Source organism: Tursiops truncatus, chromosome 4 (assembly GCF_011762595.2).
Source record: "Tursiops truncatus isolate mTurTru1 chromosome 4, mTurTru1.mat.Y, whole genome shotgun sequence".
Lineage (NCBI taxonomy): Eukaryota > Metazoa > Chordata > Mammalia > Artiodactyla > Delphinidae > Tursiops > Tursiops truncatus.
In genome coordinates this window covers 48,554,787-48,574,672 of record NC_047037.1, presented here as the reverse complement: position 1 = coordinate 48,574,672, position 19,886 = coordinate 48,554,787, and the positions used below count along the sequence as shown (strand labels likewise).

Here is a 19,886-nt window from a genome sequence, read left to right as displayed (position 1 = left end):
CTCACATTACTGTCTGTCAGAGAAATATCTACACTTAATCAAACCCCTCCCTCAAGTCTATTACATCAGAGCTCAGACTTCAGTGCTCATTGGATTATTTATTCCTAAAACCTACTCTAAGAAATAAGGGTCTAATATTATTGGCCCAACTGTCTCACATTGCTTAGGGGCACAAAGTTTAATGAAGGCTTGAATTTGAAACGTTTCGTGGCTACTAAATTGTCTCCAAACTATTTACTTAAATTGTTTAGGGTCTTCTAAAATTAAATAATCTCAAATCCTTATTCTCAATACATTCAGTAAAGTCCTCATTTTATCTTTTCACAAGGAAAGCTATCATAGGGATTCTTATTAAATGGGTATTCTCCATATGACAGATGACTTTCTATTTGGATTGTAGGTAGAACTGAAAGAAGGAGTGAGTAGGCGTGAGGGTCTCTAGACTGGGCGGAAAACATGACAATGCTTTTGTAGTTTAAACAACTGTTCACTCTTACCCTTAGTGGTCAAGAATCCAGTTATTAATTGTTGAATAAGTTGGGCCATACAGCATATGAATGTAAAGAGAGCCAACGTTCACTGTGGAGTAGATCACATGATGACAAGCTTCAAAAATGTCTTGCAGAACAGTAACAACGATGGTGGGCTATAGCAGAAAGAACTGAAGCTAAAAATCTGGGTTTATATGGAACCTAATAGGTTGTCATTTGGGAAAGTTTGGGCACTCTCAATGTAGGCTCTAAAACTTGGATCCCAATCCCTATAGCATGTAAATTCTTGGAAGACAGGAATCTTATCTGATGGGTTCACTGTTGTCTCCAGTTCGGGCACATAAAAGATAATCTACAAACATCTGTTGAAAGGCTGAGTGAGTAATCACAGCTTTTCCACTGATTAGCCATGGAAACTTGGGATAGATCCTTCAATGCTCTGAGGCTTAGTCTTCTCACAGGTAAATGAGAATATTCTATTTAAATGGTGCTATAGGGATGAAGTGACAATGTGTGAAATTCTGAACCATGGTAGGTGTTCGATAGTTTAGAAAGAGGTGGTAGGAACTTGATGGTTAATTATTTTTCTAACTCCTAGTTCATTTGTGAAGTTGCCTCTTGCCTTGCTGGTTGTTTGTCTAAAAATTGAAGATAATCTTCACGCTCAAAAGACCCAAACCATCCTGAAACCTTTTGAGGAAGGGTTTTTTTTTTTTTTTTTTTTTTTTGCGGTACGCGGGCCTCTCACTGTTGTGGCCTCTCCGGTTGCAGAGCACAGGCTCCGGACGCGCAGGCTCAGCGGCCATGGCTCACAGGCCCAGCCGCTCCGCGGCATGTGGGATCTTCCCGGACTGGGGCACGACCCCGTGTCCCCTGCATCGGCAGGAAGACTCCCAACCACTGCGCCACCAGGGAAGCCCGAGGAAGGGTTTTTAAAGGCAAGGTGAGGAAGAGGGTCGAAAGGTGCCGGATCGGCTTGTGGACATTCTTCTGATTGGTTGGTAGTGCGGTAACCGGGTGGTATTTCGGGAATCAACATCATCAACCTTCTGGTTCCAGCTAGTCTGGGATCTATGTGCTTGCGGTCAGCATGCGGTAAAGGGTAACTTCTTCCACCTGGTGGGGGTTTTAGTATCTGCAAATCAGCTCAAGGGTATAGCTCAGGATATTACCTATAACCCCCGAGGAGGAACTAAAGGTCCTTGACTTTGTTTTATGGCTAAACTATGATGATCTTCTCTTGCTTGACTATTTTCCTTTGTTTCTGCATTGTCTCACTTCACTGATTAAATTTGCTCTTTGGAACTCAGGGACGCTAAAGCTTTTTTACAAACAAGAGGGAGAGGACACGGGGTGTGTTGTGGTTAGGAGGGGAGTCTGTTCCCGGGAAGGCCTCGCAGGGTCCTGCTTGGTTTCAGTAGGACTGAGTAGCTGAAATTTAAATTTTTAATTAACTTAAGTTGAAATAGCCACATGTGGCTAGTGGCAACTATATTGAACAGCACAGATGTAGGATATTTTTATCATCACAAAACATTCTATTGCACAGGGCTAGTATGGATGGTTCTTAAGGCCATTATATCTGATGAGTTCATCTACAGAATGGATGTAGATAAAAAGAAGAACAGGCCAAGGACTGAGCCCTGGACAACGATACCATTTAGAAGTCTAGGAATAAAGAGGGAGTAAGATAATAAGAGGCAGTGGCCGTTGAGTTCAGGTGATCTTATTGTCATGAGAACAAGAGAAGAAAAAGTTTTAAGAAAAAGGATAGTACTCCAATGGATACAGAATTGTCCATTAGCCTTAGAGAGATGCAGATTTTGGGGAAACCCATAAAAAGCTACTTCAGAGGCACGGTGAGGGACAAAAACCCATTTAAGTTAGATTGAGGAGAAAAGGATGGTGAGTAGTGAAGTGAGTGTAGACAATTTTTCAGAAGAGTTCTGCCATGAAGGGAAACAAAACAATAATTCAATTAGAAGATGAGCAAAAGATATGAAGAGACATTTCACCAAAAAGGATATACAGATGTCAGATAATTAAATTATATGCCCAACGTCATTAACCATTAAAGAAATGTAAAATAAAGCCACAGTAAGATATCACTACACCTTTCAGAATGGCTAAAGTAAAAAATAATGACAACATCAAATGATGAGGGTGCAGAGAAACTAAATCACTCATCCATCCCTGGTAAGAATGTAAAATGGCGGTTTCTGAAAAACTAAATGTGCAAATACCATCTGACCCAACAACTGCACTCATGGACATTTATTCCAGAAAAAGAAGACTTAATGGCTACACAAAAAGGTTTTTCTTTATTTACATGAATATTTATGGCAGCTTTATTTGTAATAACCCAAAACTGGAGAGGACTGAGATGTCCTTCAAAGGTTAATGATCAAACAGGTTGTGGTACATCCATTCCATGGAACAATACTAAGCAATAAAAGCAAACAACGGATACATGCAACTTAGATGCATCTGGAAGGAATTATACTGAGTGAAAAATACCAACCTCAAAGGTAGCATGCTGTGATGATTAATTTGATGTGTCAACTTGGGGCCACAGTACCCAGACATTTGGTTAAACATTATGCTGACTAGTTCTCTGAGGGTTTTGGAGGAGATTTATATTTAAATCAGTGGACTTTATAAAGACGCAGACATAGAGAATGGCCTTGAGACACGAAGGGGGAAGGGTAAGCTGGGACGAAGTGAGAGAGTGGCATGGACATATATACACTACCAAATGTAAAATAGATAGCTAGTGGGAAGCAGCCGCATAGCACAGGGAGATCAGCTCAGTGCTTTGTGACCACCTAGAGGGGTGGGATAGGGAGGATGGGAGGGAGATGCAAGAAGGAGGTGATATGGAGATATAGGTACATGTATAGCTGATTCACTTTGTTATACAGCAGAAACTAACACACCATTGTAAAGCAATTATACTCCAATAAAGATGTTAAAAAATAAAAAAGAAGTAATCAGAATGTGACTTGAAGGGTTTACAAAGTGAACCCTAAAAAAACAACCACACAGAGCTGTTTCACGCAGCCCAGAGGGGATCTCTGGGTGATTCTGGACACTGGCACACCTCACTGAGGGACCCCCATCCGGATAACAAAGCGAGAAAAGCCTGACTTTATCCCACAGCCAGGGAAACACGAAGACACCTTCATGCAATCGGACCCGCAGCTCCTCGGGGTGGGCGCTAAGGCAAACTCTCCTGAGAGGTCGAAATGCATTATCAGTTCTCCGGAGGCTAAATCCCAATGCAATCACTGGAACAATTCCTCCACCCTACAGCCGGAGATAAAGTTTCAGCCATCCCTAAAATGTGCAGAGATTACTTATTTCTGAGTAAGAGAACAGGAGAGGTCTGGGCTAAACCAGAGGAAACTGGTCTAGGTGGCTTAAGGTCCAGCGTCCCGGTTAAGCGAGTGGCAGGGCGTGTTTCCAATGAAGAAAACAGCTCCCTTGCGCGCTGTGCGCGCAGCTCCAACCCGGCAGGAGAAGTTAAAGGCTCCACGGCCCCACGCAGCACTCAAGGCCATCTCTTAAAAGGAAGATTCAAAAAACAAAGGTTGGTAAACAGAGGGAACTATCATTTTTGACAGCCGCACAAAGACTTTCTGGCAGAGTTTCCTGTCACTGGAAAATGATTGCTAAGGAATCGTCTCCTGATTAAATACGCTCAGACAATTGGTCGTGCGCATCACCAGCTGAAACTGGAGCAGAAAGCCAGGAGCCGGCTGTGCACTAACAGCAGCGCGGCTACCTGGGGTCTTTAAATTCTGATTTCAAAACTGCTCCCCAAAGCTTGACTCTACAAGGGAGAGTGCCTTATGTTATGATTCAATGGGTTAATCCACGTAAAGCGCTGCGAGCAGCACCTGGCACTAAACAAGAACTCAATAAAGATTAACTATCTTTGTTAGTAATATTCATTCATGCCTTTCCACTCAGAAATTACTGTATTGCTGTTTATGGTTGCGTTTCTCTCTCCTTATGCATTATGAGCTCCAAAGTGTCATATTTATATCATGCATCTCAGAGCCTGGGACTGTGCTGGGCTCAATAAAAGTTTGTGATTTGAATTGAATGATACTCACTTGCATTACCTTGCAGAAGTGATACAAATGAAAAGAGTGGGGAAATCAAAGACAAATGAAATCTGAGCCTCCTTTACCTCCTCATTCTGTTTCCTCACTTATGGGGCTGTTCGTTACATCTTCCCTGCTGGACACTGGTTCCAGCTGAGCCTCAGTGGAACCAGTAACACGGTTTGCCAGGCACAGTTCAAGCTCAACCAATTTTGATGTCACCTGCCCCCACCCCCACCCCGAGACTGGACATGGTAGAGGATGTGCAGACGGGCACAAGCCCAAGCCCTGGGAGATTTACTTGAGAGCTCCACTACTGCCTCCTTCAGGTGCCTCTTGACATACACCGAACCAGTAACTATAACAGCAAAAACAAGAGCAACCAACATTTGCTGAGCACCTGTTATTCACCATGCTAAACACTTTCATATATTACCACATTTAACCCAGCCAATAAACAAAGTGTATATTCTGTTATTTTCATTCCATCAGGTGAAAAAACTAAGGCACAGAAAAGTCACAATGAGCCACTTGTTTAAGGTCACACCACCAGTAAAATGGTGAGATTCAAACCCAAGTTCCTGACTCTCCAAACGCATTCAGGTAACCACTCAAGCCTACAGTGAGCTCTGGCCACACAGTCCAGCTCTGAAGCGCAAAGCACCACAGAACTGTTTCTCTGCAGGGCAGTGCATGTGCCTCCCACGCACCTGTCTTTCTTTTCCCCACGGCATAGCATGGCAGCCCAGCTTCTCTCATTTTCGACAAAAGACCCCAAAGATTTCTTTTTTCACCTGCCCCTGGTTACTGCCCCATTTAGAACGTGCCTTAAAACATGACCGCCTCTGGTTTCTAACTTACACCTAAGGGACCTGCTCCCATCATCTTTCCTGGTGGAACAAAGGCATTGAAGCCACAAGTCACAGAGGCAAAGCATTTATTGATTGGATTCCCATCAATATTCACCCTCTGCCCAGGATTAGACTTGGCCTCATGCCTTCTTTGCTTTGCTCCTCCTACTCTAATGTATAACTAGTCTCAGGAAGCTGGAGGAGGACAGTCAGGGACTGGCCACTGTATCTGCCACACTCACTACAGGACTGGGAATTAAGAGGAGGACTCCAACCCACAAAATGACAGAAGATAAGGTACAGTCGTATTGTGTCCATTTGAGGACATGAATAGGGAAATCTGTTGAAGTCAGTGAGCATGTTGAGGATTTGGGGGACGTTGGGTGTAGCTGTCACATATCAAAGCTACTTCTCTTGGCCGATTGATAGTTTGGCTGCTAAAAAAATCATATTTTTTATTCAGTGATTGGGACTTTAAGGATATTTGCTCTCTTTTCTGACTAGTCTGTGTAATGTTTTCTCGAGCGGTACTACATAACCATATTATGGAAGGAATGTGCAAAAAAGGCATATTAACCCAAATCTAACTAATGGTGAAACGGATCTGAAATCTTCAAAAAGATCAATATTCGAAAAACAAGGGGTAGAAGGCCTGTTTTAGATTAAAGGAGACTAAGAAGAACTGATGACCAAATGCAACAAGTGATCTTAGATGGTGGAAGGAAGGAGAAAACAGCTCTAAGGGACAATATGGGGATAGTGAGAAATTTTGAAAATGGTATATTAGATAATGTTTTATAACTATTACATTCTTGGATATGATAATGGTATTGTAATTATGTAGGAGAATGTCTATGTTCTTAGTGAATACATGCTGAAGTATTTAGGAGTGAAGTGACACAACTATCTGTTACTTATTTTCAAATGATTCAGCCAAAACAACACACACACACACACACACACACACACACACAGAGTTAAACAAATGTGGTAAAGGTTAACCATTGGTGAACATAGGTGAAGGTTATGGAGTGTTCACTGCACTACTCTTTCAACTTCTCTGTAGATATACTTTTCAAAATAAAAACTTGAAAATAAAAAGGGTATAGTGCTGTTGCTGTCTTCTAAGTATCCCCCAACCAAATGCACCCACCTCTGCACACAATCATACAAGTGGGTAAATGCATGTTAGAGTAGGACCTCTAAGTTCTGATCTGGTGTAACTTACTCTGCTGAGCCATCTTTCATGTCAGTAAGTGACAAGGCTAGGAGCACAGGCTTTGCAGTCAGGGACCTGGATTTGGAGTGTACTTACCTGCTGTGATACTGGGGTTAAGTTATTTAACTGGCCTATCCACTAATTGAGATTTTAAGGATATTTTCTCTGTTTTCTGAGTAGTCTGTATGATTTTCTCGAGTGCTTTTCTCTATTGCAACAAATTAAGAACACATTGGGATATAACGTAAGGATATAGTATGGGATATACAGGGATTATAATAGTTCTCTACTGTATGGGTGTAATTAAATGAGATAATATTAGAGAAACTCAGATGACAAACATTTTAATGTCAATAGTTATGTATTTATATAATGTGTATTTAAGGAATAACTAGGATTTCATGATTTCCTATAACAGCCCAGGATACAGCTAAAGTAGTTAAAACTTTAAAAATAGAATAAAGACAAATATTAAGTTAATAACTATACAGATGGTATGTAGATTTGGCAAAAATTATGAAGGTAGTGTTCAAACAACTGAAGTTTGGTAGATATTGCAAAAAGAAAGGTGCTTAACCACAGTGCCTGGCACATAGCCTATGATCAAGTTTCATATAGAACTATCCTTAAATTCTCTTAGGGGCCTTTAGAAATTGTGTTGTAGTACTTCTCTTGAGAATTAAGGAATTGCCTAAAAAGGGAACCCAGAAAGAATGAGAACTGATGTAAAGCACAATGTTATAGCTTTGTAAAACCACCCAGACTTTGAAAGCAGTGAACTAAGCATGAGACTGAGGGTTAGGGGACCTGGGTTCTCACTCTGGATATACCCAGTAATGCACTGTATAATTCAAAAGACTTGGACTCAGATTCTTCAACTGAAAAAGGAAGAGATTAGCCTAGAATCCATTGCTCTCAAAGGTCCCTTTCAGCTTGAAAATTCTATGGCTTGAGAAGCTCCTGGACTTTTCCAAAGTTGGGTGCAAGATAGCCTTGGGGTTGGTGTACATAGTATTTTGTAGAGGAAAGAGTACAAGCTCTGCTCCCTACCTAGTCAATCAATAGATGCTGAAAATCTGCCTTTTTGTTTAGCAGTGGGAGTTTAAGATGAGCTCTGGTTTCCAATACAAGAGTATCTGTTATTCATCAGCTATGTGTGTTGGGCATACCACTTCATCTCTGAGCCCTGGTTTCCTCACCTGTAAAATGGGGATAATTTCATGTACTTTGCAGTAGTGTTGTGAAGATTACTGGTGATTTCTAAAAATTTGACAGGTGGTTGTTTGGCAAGAGTGATAAATGAGATGATAATGATGTGATTAAAGATCAGTTGGTTTTTAGCCCTTTCACTATTTATAGGAAGACCACAGTATGTATCTTATTCAGCCTTTGTAACAAATCTATGCATTAACTATTATTATACCCATTTGCGGGGTAAAGAAACTGAGATTTGGGGATGTTAAGGGCCTAGCTGGGACTCTTCCAGGTTTTCTGACTCCCAAGCCTACTTGTTTTTCCTAATAGACTCCATCTGATTTCTAAGCCACAAAATAAACACCACATCTGGGTTTTTTTGTTGTTTGTTTGGTTTTTTTTTTTGAGGTACGCGGGCCTCTCACTGTTGTGGCCTCTCCCATTGCGGAGCACAGGCTCTGGATGCGCAGGCTCAGCGGCCACGGCTCACGGGCCCAGCCGCTCCGCGGCATGTGGGATCGTCCCGGACCGGGGCAAGAACCCATGTCCCCTGCATCGGCAGGCAGACTCTCAACCACTGCGTCACCAGGGAAGCCCCACATTTGTTTTATGTTAAGGTTCAGCCACTTGCCCATTCTACTCTTCTACATTTATCCAGCAGCATATTTTTAATTGGATATAGAACATAGTTTCTTTAACTTAAAATTATTAAGCTCTAAATGAAGACAGTCTTTCTAAAAGTGCATGCTTAATACCTTGTTACCTATGAAGAAGTTGAGAGAAAAGGCTTGAATATCTTCTGCCACTTGGTGGATATATGGCCTTTAGATGAGTTCATTACCCTTTCCATATCATTACCTTTTCCCATATGTAAAATGGTGTAATAATTTCCACCTACAAGGTTGTTGAGAGAACAGGCAAACCATTTAGAACACAGAGCCTGGACAAGAGTAAGTTCCTCTCTAAGTTCTCACTGTTTTCACTAGCTCCTATGTACCTATCCTTGAGTCAACCTCTTGGATATTAGATTGAATGAATGGAGGTTAATGGGCCAATTCAAACTTAGTTGTTTAGTAGTTTTCAGAAATTTTCCCTCTCATAAACAAAACTTTCTTTGACCAAGTCTAACCACAAGGTTAACTACAAATGTTATCTCTTTTTATTTCACAATGGAAAAAGAAATGATGGGAAGCGAAGAGCCAGTTCAAAATGGAGTTCAGAGAGGGAAATCAAACCTGAAAATAAGAGGTAGAAAACAAACAAAAAAAAATGCAATCAAACAGTTCCAGAGGCTTTGATATTTGGTATGATCACTTTGGTTTGGAATTCAAGTGGCCCGATTAAAATAAATGAGATTGCTCCTTATCTGACCAACTGGGTGAAATTTCTATCTCAAGGAGTTAAAGTGGGGAACTTCAGGCCATGGGTGGCAGTACCAGAGCCAACGCTGAAAAAGAAGCCAGGGAGACCAGAGGACCAAGACTTTAAGAACACCCTAAGATTTCTAAATGTTTAAAACCTCTCTTATCTCCTTCACAGTGGCTTTTTTGTTATCCCTATAATGTGAGAAAGTGATCTTAGGGGCAGCTCCAATATTTCTATAGCAATGACTTAGAACAATTTAATTGGAAGGTAATGGGACAGGAGTTCCAGAGATCTATGTTTTTTTTTTGTTTTTTTTTTGCGGTACGCGGGCCTCTCACTGTTGTGGCCTCTCTCGTTGCGGAGCACAGGCTCCGGACGCGCAGGCTCAGCGGCCTAAGACACCAAGTGCTGGGAGACTCTGCCACGGAAGAAAAGGAGATGCAGGGATGAAACTGGGCAAGTATGTCGTAGCCCTGGGCTTGGTGTTGGGTAGGACCTGAGGTTCTTCTTCAGCTGAGCTACAGATGAGCAGTTGAGTAGCCTTTGTTTGCCCTTTTTGATTTTCATCAGAAACCTCACAAAAGTTTTTTATTTTATTTTATTTTTTTTTGTGGTACGTGGGCCTCTCACTGTTGTGGCCTCTCCCGTTGTGGAGCACAGGCTCCGGACACGCAGGCTCAGCAGCCGTGCCCGGATCGGGGCATGAACCCGTGTCCCCTGAATCGGCAGGCAGACTCTCAACCACTGCGCCACCAGGGAAGCCCTCACAAAAGCTTTTTATGGGTGTGTGAGGAAGGAGGGGATTTGTACGGTGAGTGGTGGGAAAATGGAAAATGCACTTGGAACTGGTCATTGTTTGCTGATTTGCTTCAGCATCACAATCGGCAAATCCTATAAATACGTGCACTCTTAGTTTCTTTTTTTTCAATTTAGAAAGATTAGGATCCTAGAGTTTCAGACCTGTTTGGCTTGTGAATGTTTGTTTCTGATCAATGAGAAATGCAAAATAACCAAGTAATTAAAAGCATAAGTTCTGGATCCAAATCATTATTCTATCAATACAAGTTACTGGCTGTAAGACTTTAACTAGTCTAGTTATCTATAAAATAGGGATACTAATGGTACTGTCATGAGGAGTGTGGTTGGCAGAATAATGGTCCTCAAAAGATGTCCACGGGACTTCCCTGGTGGTCCAGTGGGTAAGACTCTGTGCTCCCAATGCAGGGGCCGGGGTTCGATCCCTGGTCAGGGAACAAGATCCTCCATGCATGCTGCAACTAAAGAGTTAGCATGCTGCAACTAAAAGATCCCGCATGCCACAACAAAGATCCTGGGTGCCACGACTAAGACCCAGTGCAGACAAAATAAATAAATAAATTAAATAAATAAAAAAAAAAGCTGTCCACAACCTTGTCCCCAGAACCTGTGAATATGTTACCTCACATAGTAAAAAGGGCTTTACAAACGCCATTACCGTTATGGACCTTGAGATAGGGAGATTCCGGCTATGAAGATGGAGGAAGGGCATGACTAATCAAGGAATGCTGTAAAGCTGGGAATGGCCCTTGCTTTACAGCTAGCACAGACCCTGGTCCTTCAACCACAAGGAACTAAATTCTATCATCAGCCCAAATTTTCCCCTGCATCCTCCAGAAAGGAACACATCTTGCCAACACTTTAATTTTAGTCTGATGAGACTAGTGTCAGACTTCTGACCTACAAAAACTGTAAAATAATAAATTTGTGTTATTTAAGCCACTGCTTTGTTTGGTTATTTGTAATAGCAACAAGAGAAAACTATTACAGGTAAATGACAATACGCATACAGCCATGAATGGCATGCGGTAGGCAAAATAATCAGTATTAGGCATTGAAGCTCTGTTTGCATTGCACCTAACATCAAGATTGTCCAGGCTGTAGTAATGGAGATTATCAAGAAGGGGGTTAAAGCCTGCTTAAGGCGCTTCTTGGTCCCCTCATTACTAATGATGCTATCTGTAAATGAAATTCTCTGTCCTTGGAAACAGCTTAAAGGGAAAAAGGATTCAAGGAGAAATCACCAACCAAGTGAATGGAACCTCATCTTAGCTTTGGCTGCCTGAGCCACTGCGTTTTAGATGTCTCCAGTTCCATTTCAGAGGATAATTCAAAGTCTCTGGTAATCCCACACACCATAACCATACCATGTGTGTGTATTTGTGTGTGCAAGCACTCACACATGTGCACTTTTTACATATATTTTATTTATAATTATTTTACTATTGATTATTAATAAATAACTATATGTATATATGATTTATATCTAATAAATACAAATGTGAATTATATAATTATATGATATATAAGATTATATATATGCTTCATAGTTATATGATATTATATGGTTCTTTGGAGATATATATATATCATATTAGCACGTAATTTGGGTCAGCTTTGATGTCTTGTCTTTCAGGGAACAAAGTTACTGGGAGGGAAAGTCTATATAGGGGCCACCTGCAATTAATTCTGAATTAGTAGAAAGAGAGGGAATATACAGATTCCCAATCATCACCCCAGAGATTCCAATCCACTAGTAGATCCGAGGTGAGCCCCAGGAAGCTACACATGTAATAAGCTCTTCAAGTAAAGTTTGGTTTTAGGACCACTAGACAGTAACTTCAAGGGCTCTCAGGGTGGTACTGTGATAATACTTTGTTGATGATGACACTGTGAAATTTCTGATCTCCAGAAATTTAATTGGGGAATAAGGAAAATTAATTGATAAATAAATTTAATCTGGTTAATTAGCTATTCTTCATGCTGGAGTAGGGGGATTTACAATTATTTGCCAATTGAGAGAAAAACTGAAGATTAAATAGGGAAAGTGGCTTGGGTCACATACCCACTAAGTATCAGAGCGGGAATTAACGCTGTGTTGATATGACTCATTAATTCATTCAACAAAGTTCCTACTATATCTCATGTCATTTACTTTAAAATTTCAAATTACATAATTATACATGAAATATTTTCCGTACAAAATGTATAATAATATAAATAAAAGAAAAATACTCTTTTACCCCACCTCTCCAATCTCACATTCCTCCTCAAAGGTCAGCCTTTTGGTGTTTGTTCTTCAAGAAAATATTCTATGAGTTACATAAAACACACACACATCAAATAACACTTAGGTTTAAGTCTTTTTTTTTTTTTTTAGGTTTAAGTCTTTTTAAAAAAATAATGAGATTTCACAATTTCCTTTGTCACTTAAAAAGTCAGTATATAACAATCACATTATTCTAACTGCTGCATAATGTGTTGTAGGTACCATGATGTATTTGAATCTATTTGGCCATTCCGTTGAATGACATTTAGGTTCTTCCCACACTTCTTGCTATAACATGCACAAAAATGCATCAGATATCCTTACATGTGACTCTGTATGCATGATCTGATCTCTCTAAGATGGTCAGACATGTAATTGTAAGTTGAAAGAGATGGATGCTCTGCCACTTTCTACAGTTTTTTGTAGCTGCATGAAGTTCGGGAGAAAATAATATCCCTTAATTCACAACTCTAGGTTCAACAAGTTGCAGATCCTGAAAAGTATTTTACCTAGATGTTGATGTGGATTGTGATGCCTCTTAGATGAGTTGTGAGGTGTTTCTGAATCATGGCAATGTCCAGGAGAACTCCCTATCTCTTTGTTACTGGTGTCTTATTTGACTTTTCAATGATTTTTAAAATTTTATTTTAAAACTGTTTTTAAAAAACAAAACAACAAAAAAAACAAACTGTTTTTATCTTGGCAGTGTCCTCTAGTCAGCAGCAATTCTAGTTCACAGTCCTGATTTTGAAGCTTAAAAGAATATACACACACATATATATATATGGAAAAGGATGTCTGGTTCCTCCCCTGGACGAAGCTGTCCCAGATTTTTGCTGCTTTAGCAGTGTAGGGGAAATGAAAGGTGCCCACAGTCCCATATGAATGAGCCCTGCCAGGAGCATAGGGCACACAATGAATGAGTATCAAGGGGCAAGAACCAGCCAGTGGAGCCTGTCAGAAGTCCAAGCTGCAGAGTGATGGGGCGATGGTAACTGGAATTGCCTGGTGTTTCCCAACCCTGTGTTTCATTCCCCACAGGTCACCAGGACCTTGGTTTTTACTGTCTTCACTGCCGTGCTGGGTTCCTTCCAGTTTGGATATGACATTGGCGTGATCAATGCACCTCAACAGGCAAGTGAAACATGCCCAAGTTCTCTTTTTGGTAATTTCTATCAGTGACAGAAAGGTATCTGCTCCACATCCAGAGAGATAAGGTGTGTCCACACAGAGAACACGGGATAATCCTGGTCTTCTGTCAGGTTCCACATGTGTGGTTCCAAGGCTGATAACTTGGCCTTGACTCCTCACTTTAAAACCCTCACAGAAAAAGAAAGAGTAATAAATAATCCTTGATCTCTGATTCAGCTGTTCGCTGAGCTCACAGAAAACTCCAGCTAGAACACCACGTGCCTAAGGATTTTTTTTTAAAAAATTTAAGAGCTGATTGAAGCATACATTCAGAGCTTCCAGACGCACAGATGAAAATGCCAGGGAATAAGAGGAAACAATGGAAGGATAAGGTTGTTTCAGTGCACAAACATGTATTGAGCACCAACTCACTGTGCGTCAGGCACTAACATATGCTCTCCCCCATTTGACTCACACAACAACCTTATTATGCCCATTTCTTGTCCAGATTAAAACATTTTGGAACCCTGCGGGGGTGGGGGGTAGGCAGGGGAGGGGATGGAATTGGATGAAGGAGGTCAAAGGTACAAACTTCCAGGTATAGGATAAATAAGCACTAGGGATGTAAGGTACAACATGGTAAATATAATTAACACTGCTGTATGTTATATATGAAAGGTTTTGAGACAGTGAATCCTGAGTTCTCATCACAAGAAAAAAAAAACGACAAGCAAACAAAAAACACTTAGGAGCCCTAAGACTAACAAGATTCTAGTCCTTCCCCCTACTCCTGTGTCCCATAGGTGATCCAAAGTAAAATAATACAGAACCTTTAAATAATAGTCAACAAGGCCAACAACGTTTGGGTTTTCTCCATGTTGACTATTTGAATGGGTATTTTTTTTAAATATTGAATAATTTCTATCATTCTTCTCATTTACTTTGTGCATCCCTACTCTGGTTTCCAGTGAATAGACAGGAGAAGGATGTCATTTTTCTCAGATCCCACAGCCTGTAAGTGGGGAAACCAGGACTTCGTTCCCTCTGCTCTGAATCAGACTGTCAGGTCGTTTAGGGTGGGATTGACGTCTTATTCTTCTTCCTAGCACCAGTGCCGAGCACAATGATTGATGTAAAAAAAAAGCGTTTAGTGAATGAAGAAGAGAGAGAAAGAGACAGAGAGAGAGAGAGAAGAGAAGCTAGGGGACGGGGTGGCATAAGGTGATGGTACAAGCATTTGTTCGGTGCCTTCTATGAATCCATCATATTTCATCTGCTTCTCTTATGACACTGGACTCCAAGGAAAATGTAAGAGACTACAGGGTGTGAACGTGTGAAATGTGTACTTGCCACAGTCCATCTGCTGAAAAGCGTTGCTCCTTGAACTAAAAGATGTGCTCTGGTTAGGTACCACATAGCATCATGAGTGTGGCAGCCCTTCCCAAGGCTGAGAGACTTGGGGAATAACTCTGGGGGCCATATTATTTTTTCTGTGGGTGATGACAACACATGCTAATTTAACAGGATTCTTGAAATTTGGAATTGGTAGAACCTTTTCTCTTCTTGTGGGAGAAGTTTTCAAATCCTTATTTAAAGCATCCTCTTCAGTCTTGGAGGGAAAATTAATCTAAGGTTTCCCCTCCTCCAATCCAAGTCCTAGAGCCAAACCTAAACACAGAGATTCCCCCACCGGCATCCGGCTTAGTGCCCTCTCTATAACCCCTTCCTTCTGTATGGAAAGAGCTGCTTAAACACTATTACGTAAGAAGAGTCATTCAGGCCCATTTGTTTTTATTAGCAGAATGACATTTGGAATTGTTTTAGGGTATTTTAAAGTCACACTTTTTCTACGAATATGAAAACTATGCATGCCTGTTGCAGAAAGTTTTAGAAGAAAAAAATTCATGATTATTCATGTAGAGCAAACTGATGAGAACATTTGGGATAGTTCCTTTCAGCCTTTCTTCTGTGTATATTATCCATACAGAGTGGCCTTCCATGAGGTAAATGTCTGGATCAGACTTCTTTTATTGTAAGAGGATATCATTCTCTCCCTCATCAGCTGATTTTACCACATAGGACTTTGCCCAGGACTGGCAACCTAGGGCAGCTGCATTCCAGGTCCTTGTCAGAGGTCCTCCCAGCTCATTGCTGCTGAATAGTGACCAACTCATCCAGAGGAATGACACAGACGAAGAGAGCCTGAAGGATGTGCCTTTACTCGATTATACTTTTGTTTGATCTTTACCTCTACTGAAACACATTATAAAATATGGCACTGTGAAATCTAGTTTTGAAATTGTTTCTTCTGTTACATACTGAACTCTGTGAGGACCCGTACAAGAAACTTCCTTCAGGTCTCAATACCTTCTCAGGTACTACTGAGTTGTTTTTGATCTTCAGAATTCACCAGTATATATGACTGTTTTCCTCTCTTTTCACTGGCTGCTAGGAAGCTTATTAATAAATTTAGAGCTCGCCTAAAGCAAGGATACAGCACCTAGTGTTTGAATTTGTATACCAACTTTATTTTGGGCCTCATCTTTCCCAATCTTTATTCTTATACCTACTTTTATGTTTCTATTAAAATATTTACAGAAGCCAATTGAAATCCTGCTATGCAGGGGTAACAGTGGAGTGAAAATATATCTTTTCAACCTGCAGGATATTTTCAATTTGGATAGTTGCCAACGTTTAAAACGTGAAGAATTTTACATAAAAATCCAGATTTCTGGCTTCTCGTTAAAAATTAAAGGTCATAAATAGACATTTCTCCAAAGAAGATATACAGATTGCCAACAAATACATGAAAGGATGCTCAACATCACTAATCATTAGAGAAATGCAAATCAAAACTACAGTGAGGTATCACCTCACACCGGTCAGAATGGCCATCATCAAAAAATCTGCAAACAATAAATGCTGGAGAGGGTGTGGAGAAAAGGGAACCCTCTTGAACTGTTGGTGGAAATGTAAATTGATACAGCCACTATGGAGAACAGTATGGAGGGTCCTTATAAAACTAAAAATAGAACTACCATATGACCCAGCAATCCCACTACTGGGCATATACCCTAAGAAAACCATAATTCAAAAAGATACATGTACCACAATGTTCACTGCAGCACTATTTACAATAGCCAGGACATGGAAGCAACCCAAGTTTCCATCAACAGATAAATGGATAAAGAAGATGTGGTACATATATACAATGGAATATTACTCAGCCATAAAAAGAAACAAAATTGAGTTATTTGTAGTGAGGTGGATGGACCTAGAGACTGTCATACAGAGTGAAGTAAGTCAGAAAGAGAAAAACAAATCCCATATGCTAACACATATATATGGAATCTAAAAAAAAAAAAATGTTCTGATGAACCTAGGGGCAGGACAAGAATGAAGACTCAGACGTAGAGAATGGACTTGAGGACATGGAGAGGGGGAAAGGTAAGCTGGGACGAAGTAAGAGAGTGGCATGGACATATATTCACTACCAAATATAAAATAGATAGCTAGTGGGAAGCAGCCTCATAGCACAGGGAGATCAGCTCGGTGCTTTGTGACCACCTAGAGGGTGGGAGGGAGGCGCAAGAGGGAGGGGATACGGGGATATATGTATACATATAGCTGATTCACTTTGTTATACAGCAGAAACTAACACAACATTGTAAAGCAATTATACTCCGACAAAGATGTTAAAAAAAAAATTAAAGGTCATGCAACACTAGTCTCACATTGCAACTTCCTCCTTCAGATGGGACCAATAAATTCTGCCAACTCACTATTACATTCTCAGAATTACAGACAGCATTTCAGTCCTCTAGTCATCAAGATCCTTCTTGCCTCCTTCACTTGTTTGTTCCTGTCTGGCTCCTGTTGGCACTGGAATTTGTGACCTCTGTTTTATAGGATATGGTCAACTGAGACAACTATATGCGTTAGTATGTGCATAACACACGTAATTGAGATAATCCTGTTTAAACACCTAACAAATATTTTAAAGGAAAAACAAACAAAAAATATACAGAATGTTTGAAATATTGGAGCTATTTTTCTTTATTTTATCTCCTTAGGTAATAATAACCCATTATAGACATGTTTTGGGTGTTCCGCTTGATGACCGAAAAGCTATCAACAGCTATGCTATCAACAGTACAGAGGAACTACCCGCAAGCCCATTCCTAGGGGTCCCAACACCAACCCATTGGGCTGAGGAAGAGCCTGTGGCATCTGCTAGCCTCATCACTATGTTCTGGTCCCTGTCTGTGTCCAGCTTTCCAGTTGGTGGAATGATTGCCTCATTCTTTGGTGGGTTGCTTGGAGACCAGCTTGGAAGGTAGGCAAATTTCATAAACAAGCAGAAACACAGAAACTTCAGTATTTTGGGTGTCATAATTTGTTTAGAAAGAAATCATCTTTCCTTTTGTGGAATAGTTTCAGAGTTGTTTTTTCAACTCACGACCCTATGAGTTAGGTTGGTATTGGACAAAATAATGGAAAAATCTGTTGCAACCATTGGCTTAATAGTGGAGGCATTTGCAGCAAAAGTGAGTTTGGTGTGTATTTCTAGATAATCACTCTGATTCTCTGACTTTGTAACTTGTAAAACGTATTGAGAAACCACCGCGCAAATGGTTTACTCAGGAACTCAGTGGGGAGTCAAGCGTGGAATTTTTAACCTGGGAGTCGATTGCTGGCTTCATCAAATTGCTCCATTTCTCAGACCTCCAGGTTTTCATTTTCAGATTAGAATTTGACATTTGGATCAGTCAGGTCCTAAGGTCCAGTCAATATCCCCCGCTCCCAGTTGCCCAATATACTTGGCGTGGGGTTTCTAGCTGCTGCTCCTTTTATCTCAAAGCCCCAACAAAGGGCTGAAGCAAGTGGTGTCTCCATTTCTCTACTCTGGTTTCTATTATGTGTTTTGGATTAAAAACATCAGTGGAACTCCTTTACACTCAAATTTCATTTAGTCATGTGATGTACTAAAGCTCTTGGATCCCCCCACCCCCACAGAGAGGAAGTAAAACAGAAAATAAAACGGTTATTTCTTTAGATTTATTTTCTGCTCTTTGCATCCATCTTTTATCACTTTTTATTTCATGATAAAAACATGCAAATATGGAAAATTTAGAAAATGCAAAACCTTTAAAGTTCTAAATGATATAGGCAACTATCTTAGTAATACTGGATTACAATTCGTTTAACTATTTTTAAAAATATTTATTTATTGTATTTATTTTCCTTTTTTTGGCTGCGTTGGGTCTTAGGTGCGGCACACAGGATCTTTGCTGAGGCATGTAGGATCTTTTTTGTTACGGCACGCAATCTGCTCAGGTTCCTCTCTAGTTGTGGCGTGCGGCTTTTCTCTCTCTCGTTGAGGTGCGCGAGCTCAGTAGTTGTGGCGCGTGGGCTTAGTTGCCCTGCAGCACGTGGGATCTTAGTTTCCCGACCAGGGATCTAACCCACGTCCCCTGTATTGGAAGGCGGTTTCTTTACCACTGGACCACCAGGGAAGTCCCTCATTTAATTAGTAAAATCCCTACTTTTTGTTTTCTTGGCCACGCCACATGGCATGCAGGAATCTTAATTCCCTGACCGAGGGTCGAATCTGCACCCCCTGCAGTGGAAGTGCAGAGTCTTAACCACTGGACCACCAGGGAAGTCCTAAAATTCCTACTTTAAATTATAGTTTTCCCTCTTTGGTTATTAAATTCTGATAAGTTCTTCCTCTTGTACTGGAGCTTTTATATAGCAAGACTGTAAGAATTTCTCTTAAGTAATGGGTAGCATGGTAATGCAAGTTTTATTCTTACTCTTATTTGAGAGAGACTTCCTCTACCATAAAAGAAAATGGTCAGTTCTTCAAATTTTTATCAACTTACTGGTGTTTAGCTGATCTTTAAATCAGTATCCATAAATTATGCAGGTCATTAACTGGCTTTAATTATTTAAAAAATTTAAAAATCATTTCAAGTTGCACCAAGTTGGTTTAAGCAATAGTTGGAAATTTTTCTAGATTAATTATGTCTAAAATAAATAAAATTAAGCAAAGCTAAGTTAAATTTTTAAATATGGATAGACCAACTCTTTTAGCAGCTATTGACATTTTATACTTCTTCTCATCACTGAGGAAAAAATTTAAGCCCTTGTCCCTCATTTAGAGAAGAGATTCTAACAATCCAGTGACTTACTCTAAAACATTTAATTAGTGTCCTGGTGATGGAATCAGGATGCTTGTCTTCTCAAGTCTTAGGATTTAGGGGCGTCCCTGGTGGTCCAGTGGGTAAGACTCTGTGCTGCCAAAGCAGAGGGTCCAGGTTCAATCACTGGTCGGGGAACTAGATCCCACATGCATGCCACAACTAAGAGCCCAAATGCCTCAACTACAGATCCCGCATGCCGCAACTAAAACATGCCACAACGAAGATCCTGCATGCT

At 40.5% G+C, this 19,886-nt stretch overlaps 1 protein-coding gene across 2 annotated transcripts in view; it reads left to right on the top strand.

The window, feature by feature from the left end:
- The first annotated feature begins 5,733 nt into the window (after positions 1-5,733).
- The window catches only part of SLC2A2 (solute carrier family 2 member 2), a 29,590-nt gene continuing 15,437 nt past the window's right edge, over positions 5,734-19,886 (top strand). The window contains exons 1-3 of one of the 2 annotated variants that reach the window (XM_004327885.4): positions 5,734-5,748; positions 13,356-13,448; positions 17,519-17,781. In XM_004327885.4, coding sequence (XP_004327933.2) covers positions 5,734-5,748; positions 13,356-13,448; positions 17,519-17,781 — 371 coding nt within the window. Of the gene's footprint in view, positions 5,749-13,355; positions 13,449-17,518; positions 17,782-19,886 lie in introns of those variants that run through there. The other variant, XM_019946047.2, reaches the window with a different exon arrangement.